Source organism: Rhamphochromis longiceps, linkage group LG1 (genome assembly GCF_057381845.1).
Source record: "Rhamphochromis longiceps isolate RC_006_pf linkage group LG1, R_longiceps_female_GT1.1, whole genome shotgun sequence".
Lineage (NCBI taxonomy): Eukaryota > Metazoa > Chordata > Actinopteri > Cichliformes > Cichlidae > Rhamphochromis > Rhamphochromis longiceps.
Window position 1 is genome coordinate 8,570,744 of NC_140557.1, and position 20,532 is coordinate 8,591,275.

The window sequence follows — 20,532 nt, forward strand, 5'->3', positions numbered from 1 at the left end:
GGGAGATGGAGCTACTAGAAAAAATATGTCAGTGTTCTAACATGTGTGATTTTCTTGATGTCCTAATTCTCATGATGGTAGACCTCCATCAAATGTTTCCTGGAATTTTTCTTTTTGGTGTTTTATCTTTTAGTCTAATTGCTTGGTTGGAAAAAGAGACAGGAATGCTCATCTCCAAAGATGGCATGCATGATTGTTTCTCACCAGCACAGCCAAATGCCACCCAAAACAGTGAATAAGAGTATTCCCAGGGGTAACCTGACCACGGTGATAATCTGTACTTGTAGAGACGGAAAGTGAAAACATCTGTCGGCCTTAGCCAAACAAAGAGGGCTGATTTTAGTTGTCAGCAATCCACCTCTTGACCCCCGCAGAGACACAAGTAATGGAAGATGGCTGACCAACAGAACTGTCAGAAAGAAGGGTGTGTGTGTGAATTGCCTCCGTGTGTTTCTACTGGGGGTCCAGCTGTGTGACCTTTGGGTGACCCAGAGATGACAGTGGCTTTGGGTTACAAAAGCCGAAGCTGCAGAAGAGGCGGAGGGGTGGTCCAGGGCTTCCCTGAATAGCTGCACAGGCTGACTGACAGCAGAAGAAGCTCCCTGCCAACTCTCCCTACTGCTTTTGTATTCTCTTTCCATCCACTAAAAGTCAAAGGCAGCTGAGCTTTTACTACAGCCATGTGTTTGCCCAGAGAGGTTGTTGTGAAAGGCGACAAAGCACTCCTTAAAGACAGGATTTCCACGCAACTTTGCGGATAAAGGCAGCTTGGAAAAGGACTCCTGCTGGCAAATTCCTCAAACAGAGAGCAGAGAGTGATCGCTGCTAATATGTCCCTGGCACAGCGACACAGTCAATAGTGAGAAGCACAGGTAGCCAATAGGGGATAGACCACAAACAGACACCCACTAATCAGCCAAATCAGGCCTTTATTCCCATGAACAGAGGTCTATTTCATGAGCACTGGTGGGGGGCAGAGAGGCAGGATAGTTGTGGTGATGTGATGAGGTCCCCAATGTAAGCTTTTATTCAAAGCCATTATCTTTAAAGATTAAAGTCTTGCTGAGGCTTTCCACAAATCTTTGACATTCAGATCTTGCAGCACTTTTCCACTTCTTTGCACTTTGTGATGCCCTTAATTGATGTTTCATTTCCATGCAGGTTCCTCAGAGGGCAGAGCACCACGAGGAAGTTAGGGCAGAGCATGGAGAAATTCAGGGATCTTGGGGTGTCTGGGGTCCCTGGTCAGCTTGCTCCCGGACCTGTGGAAAAGGAGTACAAGAACAGACTAGGCCGTGCCTACCCGTGTACGCTCCATCTCAGTACCCCTCCAGAGGGGCTGGTGTTCAGCCTCATCAACCAGGCCATATAGTTTCAGCTCTTCGGCCTACAGTTCCTCTGCACCGCAGCACAGTCAGACCCTACAACAGCAGCAGCCGTGGAGAGCTGAGAAAAGAGAAGGAGAACAGGCCTGGTGGGCGCAGGTACACACTTTTAGCAGATATTATTCTGCACAGAGACATGGGATTAATTGTAGGATTGCCAACACAATAGCAATCTGACCCAACAGACAGGGGCATTGCAAATGAAAAGAAGTTGGGCCCAGCAATTACTGCTTTTAGTCCATATAGCGTGTCATGGTGGAAGATGACTAATGTAGCATCTGGCACAGGTTGAGCTATCCTGACAAAAAGTACAATGTCAAAAATTATTTTCCATATTTCATCTTGCTTGACTGTGACATACTCTGTGACACTGATGGTTAGACACACTATGTAAATATGTTGGAGTGAATGAGGATGTTTTACTTAATTTCAGTCAACTCATAACTGTTTGGCAACGTTATCGGTCAAGACCATTATACGAAATGAACATCATCCTTTCCCCTCTGTGTCTTCTGTATACAACCTCCCCTACCCCCTTTTCCACAACCACACACTAGTTAAAAGGGCAGTCTGCTATGACTTATGACCAGGTTACTGTCAGAATTCATGACCCTGCGACTACTTAAACTACTAAACTTTTTATCTGAAAATTACAAAATGTTTAACATTTGAACAAATATTGCAATTCATATTTTTATATCTATGCATTTTATGCGACTATGTTGATGTGTTATAAGGCACAATGAGCCTTTTTTAAATAAAAGTATTTCAGCTTCTGTGCTTTTTCAGTGAGTCATGTATGGCTGTGCTGCATGCTGAGCAGCGCAGCCTAAAAGTGACTGTTTGGAGCCATCATTGTGGGCACATCTGACTGCCCTGCAGTGGAAACTAGTCTTTTATGGTTGGAATCAAAAGCCCGGCTTGTGCTTGGCAGCTTTGTGACCTCCTTCCTGTTGTGGTTGCCTTTAAACAAATAGCACTGACAGCTGAGTAATGGGGGGTTGTTTGAGTTGGAATCGAAGGAGCCAAATAACAACAAAAGCTCCCAGAATTCTGCCCATGAGATCCTGGTGCATCACAAAAGTTGTAGTTCAGAAGACGGGCCTTGACATTTTCTTCAATAAAAGATGGCATTTCGCTAAACCTAAACCTTTCCAATAAAAAAAGATATTGATTCAAGTTTAAAACATTGTCGGTAGAAATACGGTAGCAGACTGGATTCAGTTCTGTGGTATTCGATAGGGACATGTGTAGCCTAGAGATGAAGTGATAACTACACTTGCACACTAAGTGTTAATATGTTTGTGTTTTCAGGAGGGTAACAAACATTATCCCAGGGAAGTATGGCTATGGAAGGGCGCCCTATGTTACTTCACTGCAGACGGATACAGGCCAGGGCTCTAAGATCCCTCGCCCACACAGACACAGACGCTCTGCTGCAGCTAATTCCCACCACCCCACAGCTAGAGGCCATGGTAGCCACAGGTTAAACAACCCTAATGCTTCCAGCAATCTCCATCTCTACAGCAGACCCGACATTAATGCCAGGACACAGCATCCCAGAAATAACCAAGTCTGGGCTCCCCTTTACCAGCCTAGTTCAGCCAACAAGGCTGAGGTCCAACAGGAGCACCATACAGGCAGCCACATGTCCAATCCTAAGCAGCATCAAGTGAGACCTTACAACCCTCTGCCTTCTTCCTTCTGTGCTGGGGAGCATGCTCGCTACAGGATCTGCAACAGTAATGTATGCAAGTCTGCGTTTTGTTTGTATTCTCAGACTGGTTTGTTAGTAATCTGGATTTCATTATTTTTAATGCTCCTTTTGTTTGTGTGTGCAAAGGAAAAGCTAGCATTCAAATTATAAACCATTAGTTTTAACTTTGAAGCCCTATACTGTTTAGACATGTAGTAGATGTGTCCTCTACTACCATAACAGTTTAATTTGGATAATTAGACCTGGTTCAAATGTGTTTAGAGTTTATTAGTCAAATTGTCAATGACTGAGTTGAAGAATTGAACAAGAACACCTAATATTAATTAGAAACTAGAAAGCCTATGCTATTTATTGCACTGTAGTGGACTCATTAGCTTTGGGTGTGAATAGTTTATACTTTTCCAGAGCCACATGGCCACCGCTCAAACTTGAAACCAATCTTCAAAACCATCTCAGAATCTATTTTTGTAAAGTTTTTGATTGAGATACTGAACTTATGAGTGGATGTTTTATAGCAGAGCTCACCAGAGAGCTGCACTTGTCTGTGTGTTTGAATCAAACATTAAACCTTATTTAAATTACTAGGGAAAAACCCACAATCTTAATAACTCATACAGCACCTTCACGAGTTTAACACCAGCTTAAATGCATGAGTATGTGGATAATCTTCTAGGTTATTGAATTGATTCTGTGCATTAAAATGAATTGAAACAACCTCTGGTTCTGCACATTATCTCTATGTTGTGTGATGACAGATATTCAAGTAAAGTAAAGCAGACCAGTCTTGTTTAGACAAATGATATAATGTATGGAGACTTAAAGGAGGTTGGGTTTCACTCTGGAGCCTTCATATATGCTTGGAATCTAAGTGCTTTTGTTAAAAAGACAGCGCTACAAGTGGAGGAGTGGAAACAGTTAAAACAGTGAAGGCTCACTGTAGCAATCAGTAAATCAGTGGCTACAGAGCGTGACAGTGAGACGCGGTTGTAGTTACAAAGGGATTTACCTGTCGGACTTGGTGTTTTCATGGAAAATAAATGCATGTTTGTATTTCACTGGTCCTTCCACAGGCCTGTCCCCCATCCAGCAGGCACATCCGGGCTGTCCAGTGTTCATCTTACAACAACCAGCCTTTCATGGGCAGACTGTACGAGTGGGAACCTTTTAATGAGGGTAGGTTACATTTATGAGCAGTGTGAGCATACATAAACTGTATATATGGTTAGGTTCATAATCTGCGGGACAAAGACAAAATTTCTTGTAGTTTTGCCTCTGTACACCACCATAGTTGACAGTCAATCAGACAGTCGATATATGATCAAAATGTAGAGTTTCTGCTTTATATTACCTGTAAGGATTGTATATACAAGCAGTATGACTTTTTTTCTCTTTAAAATGCAAAACATATAAGCAGGAAACTAATATGTTAGGATTGTACATCCTGACATATTAGTTTTTGTTAGAGACGAGAACGAGATGACTGTCTGTAAGGATTGTATATATTGTTTTTAATACTTGGATGAAAATCCTTTTTAGTCAGTGACCACCTGAGGTCTAGAGCCCATGGACATCATGAAATGCTGTGTTTCCCTTCTGGAGATTCTTTGCCAGGCCTTTTCTGCAGCTGCCCTCAGTTGCTACTTTTTTATATTTCATAACTGAAAAGCATACTCTGTTGGATTGAGATCAGGTGACTGATCCCATTTATTTACCTTGAGAAACTCTTGCAGTATCGACTAATTGACTAGTTGTAAAATAATTTTTCTTAACCATGAAAATAATGGTCATTGTGTTCTTTAGTACTGAGTTGGCCAAAGCACTCCTTCTTTTTAACAATATACCAGATTTTTGATCTGGCTAGTCCTACAGTTTTTTGTTCTCTCTCTGAGGCTTATTTTGGTCTTTCAATCTCATGATGGCACCTTCACTTGCACTGGCATCTGTTTGGGCCTCATATTTAAAATTACAGTGGAATCCTATAAAACACTAATTCAAAACTTTGGACAGTTACAGTTAATGCAGAGTTTTTGTTAAACCCCTTGAAATAAAGCTCAAAGCTCATGGCTTCATTGTCATATAACTGATTTGATTTTAAAATCTATTGTAGTGGTATATAGAGCCAGAGCTACAAATAAATTAATTTTCACTTTATTTTAGAATTAAATGCATATTTACCCCAGAATAACAGATAGCATATAACAAGGACACTGTGTCTCTACTGTCTTTAACTGAGCAAAAAGGGCAAAATTTCCTCACATATGTCAATTTTGCAGTCAGTATTGATTTGGGCTACCGTCACTGTAATGGTCTTGCCCTTGCACTCTCCTAATTTGCAGGTAGATAAAAAATATTCTAATCCTAAGTCTGACTTTTTACTATTAAAAATTTTGAGTTAATGATGCCACTTGATGAAAAGCTGAGAGGCCGCTAACAGTTCATCCTGAGGGCAACATGATTAAGTCAAAAGGCTTGAGCCATGAAATCTCTTGACAGAGACAAACGTTTCAGACTTTGAGACTGACAGTACTCAATTAAGCCCCGTAAAAACTAAAGCAGGGGTTTAGCGCTGTCAATATTAGGATTATTTTTTGCTTCTTTTGTGTATGTATGTCACATACACAAATGACTGAATACCTGTAAAGTGTTGTTGAAGAAGTAATAAATGCTGCTCAAAGTCAGTAGCTTCACCTAACCCCCTGAGGTCATACATTTCACAGTTAACTGCATGTTCACACTGTGTTACACCATCCACAACCTAGACATCTGCATTACTCATACTCTCATAACACATACATATAGGGCCTTGGGGGTGGACACGTTATACAGCATCCACAGGATGGTCTGTGTATTCAAACCCACCTCTGGTGCTGGTGCCCTACCCTCAATTTTAAATGCACTGAGGGTTTTCGGGAGGAGCCTGCTGCTCTCTGGCAGGAAGCACCATGCCCTCCTGTGTTTTAAATGCACTTTAGAACAACACCCAGCAACACTACATATGAGCGGGCGGAGGGAGGTTTGGGGTCTCCACTCACCCCTGTTCTGTGAACCGTCAGGGCTGAGGGGCTGGGAGGAGGTGCTGGCCATTTCTTTTCTTCCCCCCCTTTCTCACCATTTCTTCTCCCCTCAATTTTTTTTCTCTCCCTCTCTTTCTTTCATTTTTTTCTCCCTGTCCTATCCGCCAGTCATGTCTGTCCCGTCTGTAACAACCAAAAATCTAATCAAATAAATACATAATTACAATAAAGGTCAATCATATGGACCAATATGGCAAGGCCATGATGATCCAAATGGTAAAGTAAAGCCGCTTGGCATCTTTCTTGGCCTTCAGACAACAATTCTGATGGCTAAAGATCCAAACGGGACAGGCAAAAAAAAAGAAAAAAAAGCAAACCTAAACCTCAGTTTAAAACACAGAGATGACTAAATACCTGTAAAGTGTTGTTGAAGAAGTAATAAATGCCGCTCAAAGTCAGTAGCTTCACCTAACCCTGAGGTCACACATTTCACAGTTAACTGCATGTTCACAGTCTGTTACACCTTCAGCTGCCTGACCCATGACGTATTTAAACTGATGTGTAGCTTGATGTAAGGACTACGGTATGCCACCTGTCCGTAGGCTTACTGATGAATGTTCATACGTACGAACTCATTTAACGTACTCACCTGAAGTATCCAGGCAAAAGTCAAAACAACTGACTATCTGTCATTTGTCTGAGCTAATGGAAATACCAGCCTCCAGAGATAATATCCTGTCAAACAGATGTGTATTGTGAGATCTTGTCTGTGTGCTGTGGCCTTAACTGATGGATAAGACAGATATAAAGATTAAATAACCTCAGGTACACATACGAGGTTAAGTCTGGGTCATTTGACACCCATCTTGAGCAGTGCTTAAACATACTCTTGTACATCTGTTTAAGAAATGCCTGGCTTTTGGGCTTGTAGCATATCTAATTGGTAAAGCACACGAATAAAGGAAAGCAGAGGTTAGACTTTGCAGCTTTTATTGCATCAAACATAATCCTTTGTCAATATTAAAGATCTTTTTTTTGTAGAACATGTTTAACATTTTAAAGAGAGAGAATTTGTCCTTTTAGTTTTAAAACAGCAGCCAAGGCCAGTCCAGTGCTGTTTTAGTTCTTTTCAGAATACAGCCACAGGGTAAAACTGTAACACTTGTTTTTTTCACAGAACTCTAATGTTTTGGTAAATTATGCGCTTAAACATTATATTGTAATGACCATAACAACTCTTATGATTTAAAAAACTTGGTGAATATGACCATAAAAGGCAAAAACAGTAGTTTAATATGCCTGGTCAGGATGGTGCCTGGAAAGTGTCCAAAAGGATATGTGCTTGAAAAGATTAGCAAATTTAAATATATGATCAAAGTACAGTTACTCCCCATGTATCATATATGCATATGCAATTTATTTCAATGTGGATTCAGTCTTTAAATCCAGCTGGATTTCATGTAGTTACAAAATAATAAATTTAATGGTAAAATCTACGTTTATTTCATTCACACAATGAGAGTGTCAAAACTTTTTACACATATTTAAAGATGGATGTCAGCACATTCATCAGTGATGTGTTGATGTTTTTTTTAAATTTACTTTTGTTTGTGTGTATTGTGAAACCAGCATATTTTCATATCTTGAAATATGTCTTTATATCATGATACCTAAATCTGTTTACAGTTCCTATTGAGCAGCAGTGTGAACTCAACTGCCGGGCCATAGGGTTCAGGTTCTACGTGCGACAGTCAGAAAGGGTGATCGACGGGACGCCATGTGGACAGAATGAAACTTCTCTCTGTGTGGCAGGAAAGTGTACGGTAGGCCACACACTGACCCTTTTTCTGACATACTGTAGAAAAGAGAAGGATTTTGTATTATTTATTGTAATGCTACATGCTACATGATTACATCTATTTACAAGATCCTGCAGGGCTTTGCTGAGATGGGCAACATTTTGTTCTAACTGTTCTCACTTGTATCAAACATAATATGTCATCATCAAGCTCTGTATGTTTTCATGCTGCATTTCTGCTGCATCCTTCATGACCTTAGAGTGGAGCTTCACTTTCTCTTCATGACCTCTTTTTTGGGTAAAGCAGCAGTGATTCAAATGTACAGATGGAGTGTAAAACATTTATAATATAAGTAAACCTTTACACACTTAGGCGGTAGCACTGGTGTAAAGATGGCTTTGAGCACCAGAGGGCAGCACAGCATAAGAATCATGACTGTACAGTATCTGTGACGCAAAGCAGCAAAAATAAAAAAATTACCCTACTGGAAACAGGACGCTGTTGCTGTGTGGGCTTATAGTTAGGTATGTATTCATTGTGCTGGATTCACTGTGACTGTTGTTTGATCAGGGTTTAACTCCAAGAAATGTGTTTAAAACACGGCTCAATTGCAATTGGTTGTGCTGACCTTACTCTTTTAACCCAGTGTCTTTCCCATGAACTGTAATCCAGCAACAGTCTTTGCGACATTAAGATTTAATCAAGACAGAAAGCCTTCTGATCTCACATTTCACTGCTAACGCACACTATTCATCGGCATTGTTATCCTTCACATGGGTACTGTTGAATCATCAAAAATAAATTGTTTTGCGTGTCTGAATCAAAAAATGATTAATCTGCAAATGCCCATTTATGTTCCAGTTTCTCATGTTCTGGCTTATTATTTAAAAACTGAAACTCATAAGAAGTTTTTTCGGAAAAGGAGATTTTGTTCTGCATCTCTTTCTCCACTGAGATTTTCTCAGCTGGTCCAGGCTTCTGAACAGGACATCCCCCCAGCTACAAGCCAAGATATAATGTGAAAACATCTGGATAATTTAATTTAATCAGAGTCATGATTGGAATTTCATATTATTGTGGGAATTTATAAATGTTTGCAGTTGACGCTGAAGGTTTTCCCTCCCCTCCTGGAGGTTACAGGACCTTGAAGATATATACCTGACATATGGAATATACATAATCTCTGAAACAAGAGATATCATTGCAACTATATTGATAAAAAAAGACCACAGTAGAAAGAGGCAGGGCAGGTAGAGGGGAAAAGCAGCAGATCCAATCATAAGTAGCAACAGCAACAGCATGGAGCAGGAAGGAATCGCGGGGAAGTTGGCTGCTTGAACAGACTGTTTGAAGTGTCAGTCATCATTGGTACCTCTTTGGATCAGCTGATAGTCAGCTGGTTTGATGCACTCTGCTTGACCCACATGATACCCTGTAGCTTGTCAAAATGCTGCAATAACTAATTGATAAAAAAAAAAAAACTAACCTAAAAACCTTTAATAATAAAGGTAGTTTTTATTACCTTTGGGTGCGCTTTTCTAGGCACCCAAAGCACTTTACAATACCACTATTCATTCACTCTCACATTCATACACTGGTGGAGGCAGCTACAGTTGTAGCCACAGCTGCCCTGGGGCAGACTGACAGAAGTGAGGCTGCCATATCGCGCCATCGGCCCCTCTGGCTAACACCAGTAGGCAAGTAGGGTAAAGTGTCTTGCCCAAGGACACAATGACCAGGACAGAGAGTCCACGGATCGAACCGGCGACCTTCCGGTTACAGATGCGATTCCCAACCCCCTGAGCCACGGTCGCCCTAAGTAGAATACATTAAAAATCAAATCAGTAGCACAATGTTTGTGAAGTCAAATGTATTAGTGGTGTCAAGTATTTCAATAATAAGACTTTTTCTGATGGAGATTGTATTGATCCCCACAGGATTAGTCCTGCTGACATAAATGTGATCCTCTAACTTGATCCTTGTCTTCTAGAGTCACGTATCATAGCTATTGATATTCAGTGGTTTGCTCAGGATATTAAGTCCCACTCAACATAAAATTTTAAAACTTTCTACTCATCTATTTTTTAACGCGAGCAACAGATCAAAATACCAAATTACTCAGTGATTTAGTTTGCTCTGCTGCTGCTCTGCTTTTAAAAGCCCAGTTGGACCCAGGAGCCAACCAACTACTATGCTCTATAGATGAGCAGAGAGTACTGCAAGGTCAGGTCAAGTATGGAAGTAACATTTCCATACCTGACCAGTAACTGGCCTAAAACCCAGATTGGTGATGATAATAATGATATTTTTATTGCCATTCACTCTATATCTATTTTGGATATCCATGCATTGTTTCCTGTTAAAACGCATTATAATGTATACTATTTCTGGCATTTTATTGGAGAGGAAATGTCAATCGTGCTGGTGTGATAGTGGGTAATGTGTTACCTCTGAAATACATAACATTATTGCCACTTTGCTGAGTTTTTTTGGAGATTGAAGCTGCATGATTGAAAGTTACAACAGGAGCGCTTTAGAGTTAAATACCAGATTGTATTTTACGACATGTTTCATACATTCATTGCTGTTTTCAGTTGCTTCTCCATGGTAATCCACATGGAATAGAAAAACACAAACCTTTTTTTTAAATACTTAATTCTGATAATTACATTAGAAATTTTTGAAAGAGACAAGTAAATGTTATAAGACATAAAAAAACCCCAAATGTTTGGCATAAGTCATTTCTATTTCTTTTCCATATGGGAAGGCCAAAAAGACAACAACAATGGCAGGCCAAGATGGATATTATTATTATTTTTTAGCTCATATGGGAAATGTTGGCTCTAACAAATTGAGTTTGGTCTGTGTTTGGATGGTTGTTATAGCACCACTTAAAGCTCTGTGTTTCTTTAATTGCAGTTTTCCGTGTTCTCTTTGTCTCATCAAAATCTGCGTACTTTCTTTTGTCTCAAACAGTTTTCGTTGGCTATTTGCTAGACTAGACTAAATTAATATAAAGTAAACTTAATACTTATTACATTTCTGTGAAGAAAAAGACTCTGACACCAAATTAATCAGAAGATATCTCACACAAAGCTACTGCACAAACTGTTAAACTGTCCCCAAGGCACAGAGAAGTGTTACGGATATACTCCTAGAGCTCTGCCAGAGACTCTGATGCTTCTGTATTTGGATGAGAGCCAAATCATACAATAATTTTTCACCAGTTATTCAAACTTAGTCGATCCAGCAGGTCAGAGCCCGTCTGTACATAGCACATACTACTGTTGTACATTTTTCAACACGTCCAAAGCACATTACCAGAGAAAAAAGGTATTTGTCCAACTGTGTGCTATTCTCGAGAAGGAAAAAATTGTTATGTGTAACGTTTGCTGTTTATAGTTAGTGTTTGTGTATCATGTTTCCAAAGTAAATATTTAAAGCATTCATCATTTTAGCAAATGATACCACAGATGAGAGAGGGGTTCAGAGTGTTTCCTGAAGCACTATAAATACTCTCAAGTCCTGCATTAAAAATGGGTTCATTAAGGGGGAGGCATCGGTAAATATCACTAAAAGTCCAAGGTTCATGCATATTACACCAATGATTAGATCAATAAATTATTGTTAATCGTGAAATAAATTGAAAGCCGAATATTGTTGTTGTATTTAGTTGAGTTGGAGCAAATGTTTCATACAGGACTGTAGGATCATTTTTATGGCTCTTTTAGATAATGTATCAATTTTTTTACTTTTTTAAAAATTAAACTAAATATGAAAAGTGACAAATCTAAAACTATGTTTTCCTTTAAACAAGGGCTCAAACAGTTATCCCATTTTTTTCAGATAACTAATAGATTAATTATTTTTAGTTTAACTCATGTAGTTGTTTAATTTATATCCAATCATTACATTTTATGAATTTTTCTTACTTTTATTGTATAAATAATTGTACTTGTAACTGGAGCTGTTAGATAATTGTCATGCCCTACTAAGTACATTATTTTCCTTTAAATTCTAATAGAATAAAGCTTGATAAGAAGAACACATTTAATTAAATATGATGCTTGATTAAAAGTACTTGCATACGTTGTTGTATATGGATTGTTACTGGATAACTTGGGCAGTTTTTTTTTTTACAGTATTGATTGACTACCCCAACACGTTCTCTTACACCTGACAAGATAAATTAATATAACATTTCTCAAATGATACATGGTGTTTTATACATCAAGCTCTTCGTTTTGTAGAATGAGGAGCGCAAATTATTGCCTCAGGTGATTTTTTAAAATTAATTATTATTAGGCTTATAGTCTATTTTCTGACTGAGTGAACCTTCCCTCTGTTGGAAATTCTCTTTTTAAGCTGTGTGTGAATATGTGTGCATCATTGTGCTGGAACTAGACCATCTCACACATACTGAAAAAGGATCAAAATAACCCCTAGCATTATGCTCAAGGCAACATTATACTGAGCAATCTCTAGGGAGATTACTGCAGCGACTCTGCTGCTGGTAGTTTGATTCCAGTGCAATGTGTTTTATATGTGACCTGTTCAGTAGTGCATGAGATAGTTGGCAAGATGTAGGGCAATTTAACTGTCAAAATAGCATTTGGGTTATTGTAACGTTAATAACAGTTTCAGTGTAACCTTTACCTACATTTTGATTCATCCAGTTTATGGCTTTTTTGCTTTATCTAAGTCCTCGTGGCCGGCAGGAGGAAAAGGCTGCCCACCCCTGACATGTAACAACAGAGATGAGCGGTCAGGAAGAGCAAGGGAACAAAGTCATGAGTTTAAATCATTGTTACAGTCCCATGTTACAACCACTACCTCACAGTTCTTTAATATCTCTTTAAATCTTGAGCTGTTTTTCTTTTTTTTCTTCTTCTTCTTTTTTTTAAAAACAAACCCCACAAACCTTTGCACTAGTGTCTGGACGTAATTTTAGCTGTGGAATTCATATTGGTCTCATTGTGGTTTGCAACCGTGACCACAGGCAAATTTTTGACACTTAATCATAATAATGAAAAATTAATTCATAACATTTGGACTATATTTTTGGGTTAGGAGGAAATGTCTCTCAATGAGTTTGTTATTTTATCTCTCCATATTCAAACCATAAAAGTTATGCGCTTGCTGTGGTGATGATCTGTTACTGATTACAGAGAAAACATGGCCTTTTACCACACAGTTCATAGTTACTGTGGTCCATGACATCTTTGATATTATGCATATAACTGCCCTCCTCTGTTCTTTCTCTTCCTCTGACCTTTGGACTTGGTCACATATTTTTTAACCTGATGGACAAACACCTAATTGATTATGATTTATTTTCTTCTGATTGGACAAATTTATGGTATTTTATTCTCAATTCACTGACTATATTGAAATTTCTTGCTGCATGTGCACTTAAAATGGCATAACATTTTGGAAATGTGCTTGGTTACAGGCTTAACGCATGCCGCTCGTGGGTTTAGTGGTCAGTCTATTATTGTGGGTAACATGCCCCAGAGATTGGACCCTTTGGTTGGTGGCTTCACATGGATCATTTGTTCTGTATGGTAAAGTGCTTGGCAGATTTCAGGATTACTTTCTTGTTCTTGCCCTTGCTTTCCATTTGTTTTTACAGTATCCATCCAGCAATTTACTTAGCCTAAGTTCCAGTTCTCGTCTCATTCATCCTGGATAGGTCAACATTCCTAGAGCCCCCCACAATATTAGTAAGAAAACCCCAACAATCAGATGATAACGTATGATCGAGCATCAGGTGACAGTAGTGAGAAATAACCTCTTTTAAATTGGATGATGCGTCAGCTATCTACTGTGATCACTCTGGGGTGAGGGGTAAGAGAAGGAGAAAAAAAATGAGACCATTAAAGAAAAAGGACAAAATACAAACGATGGGAAAGAGAAGATAAATGAGAAACACAGACCACCATTCATGCTCTCATTGACTCCTACAGCTAGTTCAGGTTCACCAGTGAACCTAACGTGCGTGTCTTTAGACTGTGGGAGGAAGCTGGGCTCCAGGAGTCCTCATGCATGAGGAGAACATGCTAACTCCACACAGAAAAGTCAAGCTAAACAGTTAGTCATTGTTCAGGACATTAACACATAAATGGCTATGGACATGTAATCAAAAGGTTCTTTTGGTTCCATAGGGATTAGGTTAGACTGTTTAACACTTTACATGTGACATATATAATAGTTTAAGAAACTGGTTAACAATTTTGGTAAAATTATAAGACTATGTCTCTATGATCAGAATTTTTGACTTGTTAAGGACATTTAATATCCTGACTGATAAGTTTTTGTACGATCACCTTTATCTTTTAAAAGCCGAAACATTTAATATTTCCAATGAGCTGTATGTGCCATGTGCACATGGGAAAGTCCAGGTCCTATGAATGTAGTTACTCATTTCAGATGAACAGTGAAAGAAAGATCCCTTTATGTTGAGAATTCAGTGCAGCTGTGAGTTCTCTCCTTTTTATACTGAGGAAGTGCATTTGAGAAGGGTGTGTATATTTTTAAAGGGCGATCACTGACCACACACTTTTCTTCTGATGGTGGTGGGCCCACCTGAGGAAAGAAAATCTATCTTTTCTAAACTATTACAGAGGCAGTAGTGGATTTGCACTACTCCCTGCCGTTCAACACAGTTAGGCAGGAACCATCTAAATCAGGAAATCCAGTTCTGAAAGCTGAAGTTTAAATTTTCTTGATCTGTGTGGACAATAAATTGATTATGTCTCGTATTGGTCTTTAAAATATTTTTGATTTGGTCTCTCTTAGGATTAATGTTTGCTGATAAGAACTGAAAGGTTGACCAGGCAGATTCCAGTACAGGTTTTGATGAATTGTTCTTTCCTAATGAAGATGACAGAATTATGGGATATCCAACCCGGTGCAATGGTGAGGTCTTAGCAATGGCCTTCCTCCCTGACTGGCATGTTTCCCAGCATCCAGATCCCAGAGCATGGCTCAGGCCAAAACTCATCAAACAACAGCCAAGGCCACTCCTCACTTCTTTACTCTGACAGCTGCATCTGTTTTATGCATCCCCAACTGTAGTGGACAGACAGACTTGTTAAAAAGGGGATCAGAGCTCTGCAATGCTGCCAACCTGGCACAGACTGGCAGAGATACCTCAATCCCATCTCTGTCAGTACAAGCCCCAGCTGCACACTCATAGGGTGTTCCCCGTCATCACTCACTGCATGGTTACAGAGCCTGTCTTCAGCTAATAGACATACGTCAAAAGATATGATATGAAATTCTTACTTTTAGCTCTTCTGATACTTCAGCATGGTGTATGACCTGGCATGGAGGTTAAAGTGTTTAATATAAAACTTGAAAAAAGCACATTAAGTTTTTAAATGTCTTTTCAAAGCATCACAATTGGATATGATTATGGACAATCACTTGGACCCTGAATTTTCTTTCATTCAGTAGTGGACTTCCTAGTGTCTTTATAATCACTGCTTGAGCTTCAGGGCATGAACCCATGGCTGGACACTATCATCCAGGATTTTCTGGTAGAAAACAGAATTACCTTAATGACCTTAACTGAGAGCTGAGAGGCCTCCAGTTGTTTAGATGTTGTTCTGGGTTCTATTGTGACCTCATAGATGAGTCGCTGATGTGCTCTTGGAATCATTCTGATAGGTCGGCCACTGCTGGGAAGATTCACCATTGTTGAAGTTTTAACCATGTGTAGATAATGGCTCTCAGTGTAGTTCACTGGAGTCCCAAACCCTTTGCAGACTGATAGGTGTGAATTATGCTTGTCAGCTGTTTCTTTAGATTGTGGCATGGTGTGTTGCTTTTTGATGCTTCTGTCAAGTTCCTGGGACTTTGAACCAGTTCTGAGTTTTTGTATCCATGTTTTTTTTGTTTTGTTTGGTTCTTTGGTGTGGTTGGGCCTGCGTTTACTTCTTTATGTATTTCAGTTCGTTATGGTGTATAGTGGTCCATCTTGCCTTTGTTGTCAAGGCTTTATATTAGGTGTCTCTCCTAACACAGACACAAAGCTCTTGAAATGTGCTTGTAATTCCATTTTTAACTCTGCATTTTCAATTTTTTAAACAAAATGTAGCATAAAATGTACAGAAAACAAGACACAAATTTCTTACAAAATTCCTGAGACACAGGTTCTTGCTCTATTATACAGGGAATGGAACGTCAGGTTCATGTATACAGCCACAGCACTGGACCTACCAGAGTTACTGAGACACTTGTTATGGCACTTGTCGCTGTCAGGGGTCTTGGATATAGAAATTCCAGTTGGATGACAGTTAAGACAAATGAATATAAAGATGTGAGGGAGATGACAGATTAATGTCTTAGTCAGGCCTCAGCTTCCTGGATCTTAATGGGCCCCTGCTGCCCCCCACCGGCTCTAACTGGCCCACATCGGCCTGGTTACTGCCTCTGTGTGACCTGTGGAGCTTCAGCAGGCTTCAGCACTTCAGGTTCGGGGTCAGACACTTGTTCTGCTCCATCACGTCTCTCCTGGTCTCTGCTGGTTTCTGCTACAGCTCATAAAGTCTTTCCTCAGGAGATTGGGGGTATTTAACCTTGGGCCTCAATCAAGCTGTGAGAAAGAAAAGTGTCTGCATTTGATGGGATCTCCATTTGATGTATTTCCTGTATTTTACTTTTGGTTAAGTGAGGAGTTGCAATGACATTTTCAGATAGAATCTTGATAACCTTAGCTTGGTTTTCCATTTGTGGGGTCAGGTTTGTTTGGTTTTTAAATAAGAAAATGTCTTGGCAGTTATTGAATTACATTAATTACATGGCTGATACCTAGAGTGACTAATAATTTTGTGGTTCGTGATTCTTTTATGTTTTGCCATCATATTCAGACAACTGTTGCTTTGATTGGCATTAAATTTGGTATACTCATTAATGCCCACGGTGGGCAATTTTATTATATAATAGGTTTCCTTAACTTTTACAGGACATTTCAATTTGTCCATTAGTTCATGATCAAATGTAAATGAATGCTAATCGAGGGCTTTTTGTTTACTTCAAATTAAGAGAAGTTGGCATATTAACACATTAAACTGAGTAGCTGAACATAGTAACCATCAGTGTCAGTGCTATAAGGTTACTGTAAGAGCTGCTGGACTAGCTGTAGACTTTTGTTGCTGTGTTGTCTGAGTCTTTAGCCTCCACATGGGGCTATATGACCACAGGAAGAGCAAAAGTGTTTGAACTTCCATTTCCTGATCATATTCTCACAGCTCAGCTAAACAACATCTGGGCTGGCACATTAAATATGGGTGTCAGCAGAAATAAACTATTTGTACAAGCACTTTTCCTCTTAAAATACCTTCCCTAGATATTGGTAGATAAATAACTTTACATGATAAGCAACCAAAAACTAAGGAAAACGTTGACTTTTATGAGGAAATTATCATTTATATACTAAATACTTACATAATTGGTTTTATAGAACCACATTGTTTCTCTGTATCTACTGAGCTGTAGATTTAATATTGGTCTCATTTTTCAGCCTGTGATGCTTTTTTTTTTTCACAGTTTGGCACTTTGCCTTCCACTAACTAAGCTGTGGGCTCAACATGTTTGGTTAAGGAGGACACCAGATAGAAACTAACGTTTCTAAATAGCTTTGAATAGTTTTGGAGTTTCTGTATAGGAATGGAATAGCTGGAAAACAAGGCTGTTGGAGGTAGGGGGATAATTGGCTGATACAACAGATTAACAGCAATGAGTGGGCTTTAGCTAATGTATGGTACATTAGATGGATGATAAACAACCTGTTGAACTACAAATGGAGCAATGACTCCTAATATCTCCCGGTCTCCCATACAGGTTTATGAGGCTATACTATATGGATACAAAACTGTATTTTTAGCACTCAGGAGTCACAGAGGTCTTCTTCAGAGAGACGGCTGTTGACAGTAATTTGCTGCTGTCTGGGTGGCTGTCAAATGAAGAGACAGTTGAGGACATTTAATGCCTCATCGGTTTGTTTGGAATGTCAGTGATCTCAAGCACTCAATATGTGGTCAGGAGGACTTATTTTAAAATAAGTTAAGAACTGCAGGTGTGAATAGGTATGTATGGGTTTTCTGTGCTCTCTTCCAGGTTCTTGCTGTTCAGGGTCAAACTCCACCGTGAATACGATTTTATCTGATGACGTCTAATTCTAACAGCTTTATTAATTAAACACCGCCAGCAGATGTATAAACTCATTTGACTTTGACATTAGCTATCAAAAACTCTTATACGCTTTCTTCACTTATCACTTAAGCAGGATAAACACTGTGCAGTTTTGAGCTGCCTCATACAAAAGACAAGACAATAAAAGAATTATAGTAATATCTTTGGCTGTGGTTTCACAACTGTGGTCCATCATACATGGTACATCATAATCACCAGGTTAGTGAGAGAGGTTCAAAGTTGTTTAAAGACACTGACACCAAAGATTATCTGGGAAAAAATTATGACAGAGCCAAAAAATGAAGATACTCATGTGAAAGACTGAACAATCAATTCAATTGTGAAAAGCAAAAAACCCACAACAAACAAAATATGAAAAAAAAACATGTTTGCCATTAAAGTAAAGAAGTAAAGAAGTCTAGTGTAGTTGCGGCAGCAGAACTTTGTTTTTATGTTTGACAGCAGCTGTTGTCGTGACTGTACTGATGAGAACACAGCAGGAAGACAAACTGTCACTGTTATTGTAGTGTGTGATTCACTAGGTATTATTATAGTACACTAAGCATGCATTAAATCATCGATGTTGCATGAAATCTCACAGTGTGTGGGAGCCCTTAGAAAGGTAGTTTATGTGAACATATTGTGAAGAGCTTTGATTTAATATCTCCTCAGGCTTTGTATTTTAAAGTCTGGTTTAAAAAATGATATCGTTGTGAAGTTTGTTTACGGAATCCTTCGTTAGAGACTTTGGGCTGTTGCATTTGAATGATGTAAACAGGGAGGGTCTAATTAAGAACTATGAAAATACATCATTCCCACATTACATTCCTCCGTCTGCAGCTTCTGTTTTATCTTCATCTGTCTCAGATAAAGGTATTGATATTATCAAAGCAAAAAGGTATTTGTTTGGAATGTGATTGCTCATGCAGAGGCTTCCCATTGCTCCATAAGAAAATACAGGGAACCAACCCCCACCCCACCCCCCTACTGACTTTACTGACCCACTGAATTCAAATTATTATATATCTGCAGAAATATTATTTACTACAATTTGATATTGTCATCTAGTATGGCAACATGTCATTAGGTTAGTCCTATAAGAATCAAAGTAAACTTTGACTCTATCACATCAAATCTTATTTCATTACACAAAAGCATTTGCAGTCATAGCGCCTAAGCTGTGGAATAATTTACCCCTACACATCAGACAGGCTCCTACTGTCAATCTTTTTAAATCTTATCTTAAAACACATTTGTACTTACTGGCTTTTATTACAGCATGAGAGTTATTTGTTAATTCATATTTGGTGTTTTGCTATCTCAATACTCTAAGTTATTTTATTAGGTGTGTCGTATTCTTGTACAGTTATTTTATTAGGTGTGTTGTATTTTTGTACAGCACTTTGGTCAACGCTCCTGTTGTAATAAAATGTGCTATATAAATAAATAAACTATAACTATAAACTATAAAAGTGGGTGGAGTTGAGCAAGTCAAAAGAAGATGAACCTATAACATGAATGCAGGTACTACCTCTGACATTTACAGTAGATGTACAGTATAGCATCAAGCTACAGTGATAGCCACGTAGGAGGACACGTAGTCCATTATGCTAATTCAAACAGCACAGGCAACGATGAGGGACTAATGTTTGACAATGGCTGCTATAGTGTTTAGTGAAGACTTTTACACTTGGCTTTGCACAGCTCGTGGCAGGAATATAACTTCAGCTGCAGAGTCTGTCCATCACAGGCCAAGGACAAATAGAAGCAGCAGCTTACTTCAGCCACACCTTGCCCCTCCCATCCTAACTCCCTTCTCAGCCTGCTTTATTCATTAACTTGCCTTCCTCCACTCCAAACCTGCCTTCTTCAGTCAAACACATTGCTTGAAGGGAACAATCATGGGACCTACATGTCTGGCCTTGCTGACTAATATGTATCCCAGATGCACCAAAATGATGATGTTTTCTCTCCTTCCTACTTTCTGCCTTTTCTTGACTTTTACTGACCAAATTAAAATCAGTGTAAAGTGTTTACAAGAGGTCTATAAAGATCATTGGAGGGGTTGAATTTCTGCAGGTATTCTTCTTTCTACTCTAAAGTAACACAAGGAAAGAATGATGTAAGTGTAAAAGAGTAGTAACAAAGATATTACAGCTGTCAGGTAGACAGTCCCTGACGACACACTTGCTAAAAATGTTTGCTGTCAAGTTTTGGCTACTTAACTTTAGATTTAAATACCACCCAAACAGCAAATGGCAAGAAATTAAAAACATGACAGAGAATAAGAACAGAAGCTGAATACAGGGTTATATGAGCATGTGTCTGTTGGACTCTGACAGTATACAGTAATGTTGAGCCCACCTGCAGTAGAGCATGACTCTGGCGTGTGTGGGCTGGAAACTGGAGGAATCAGTCGC

The 20,532-nt window shown here is 39.1% G+C and overlaps 1 protein-coding gene across 2 annotated transcripts in view; it reads left to right on the plus strand.

Annotated features, from left to right (window-relative positions):
- Positions 1-20,532, plus strand: part of thsd4 (thrombospondin type 1 domain containing 4) — a 49,036-nt gene that overhangs the window by 1,546 nt on the left and 26,958 nt on the right. For both annotated transcript variants that reach the window (XM_085422532.1, XM_085422448.1), the window contains exons 4-7: positions 1,162-1,484; positions 2,700-3,132; positions 4,173-4,275; positions 7,803-7,939. In XM_085422532.1, coding sequence (XP_085278658.1) covers positions 1,162-1,484; positions 2,700-3,132; positions 4,173-4,275; positions 7,803-7,939 — 996 coding nt within the window. The remainder of the gene's footprint in view (positions 1-1,161; positions 1,485-2,699; positions 3,133-4,172; positions 4,276-7,802; positions 7,940-20,532) is intronic.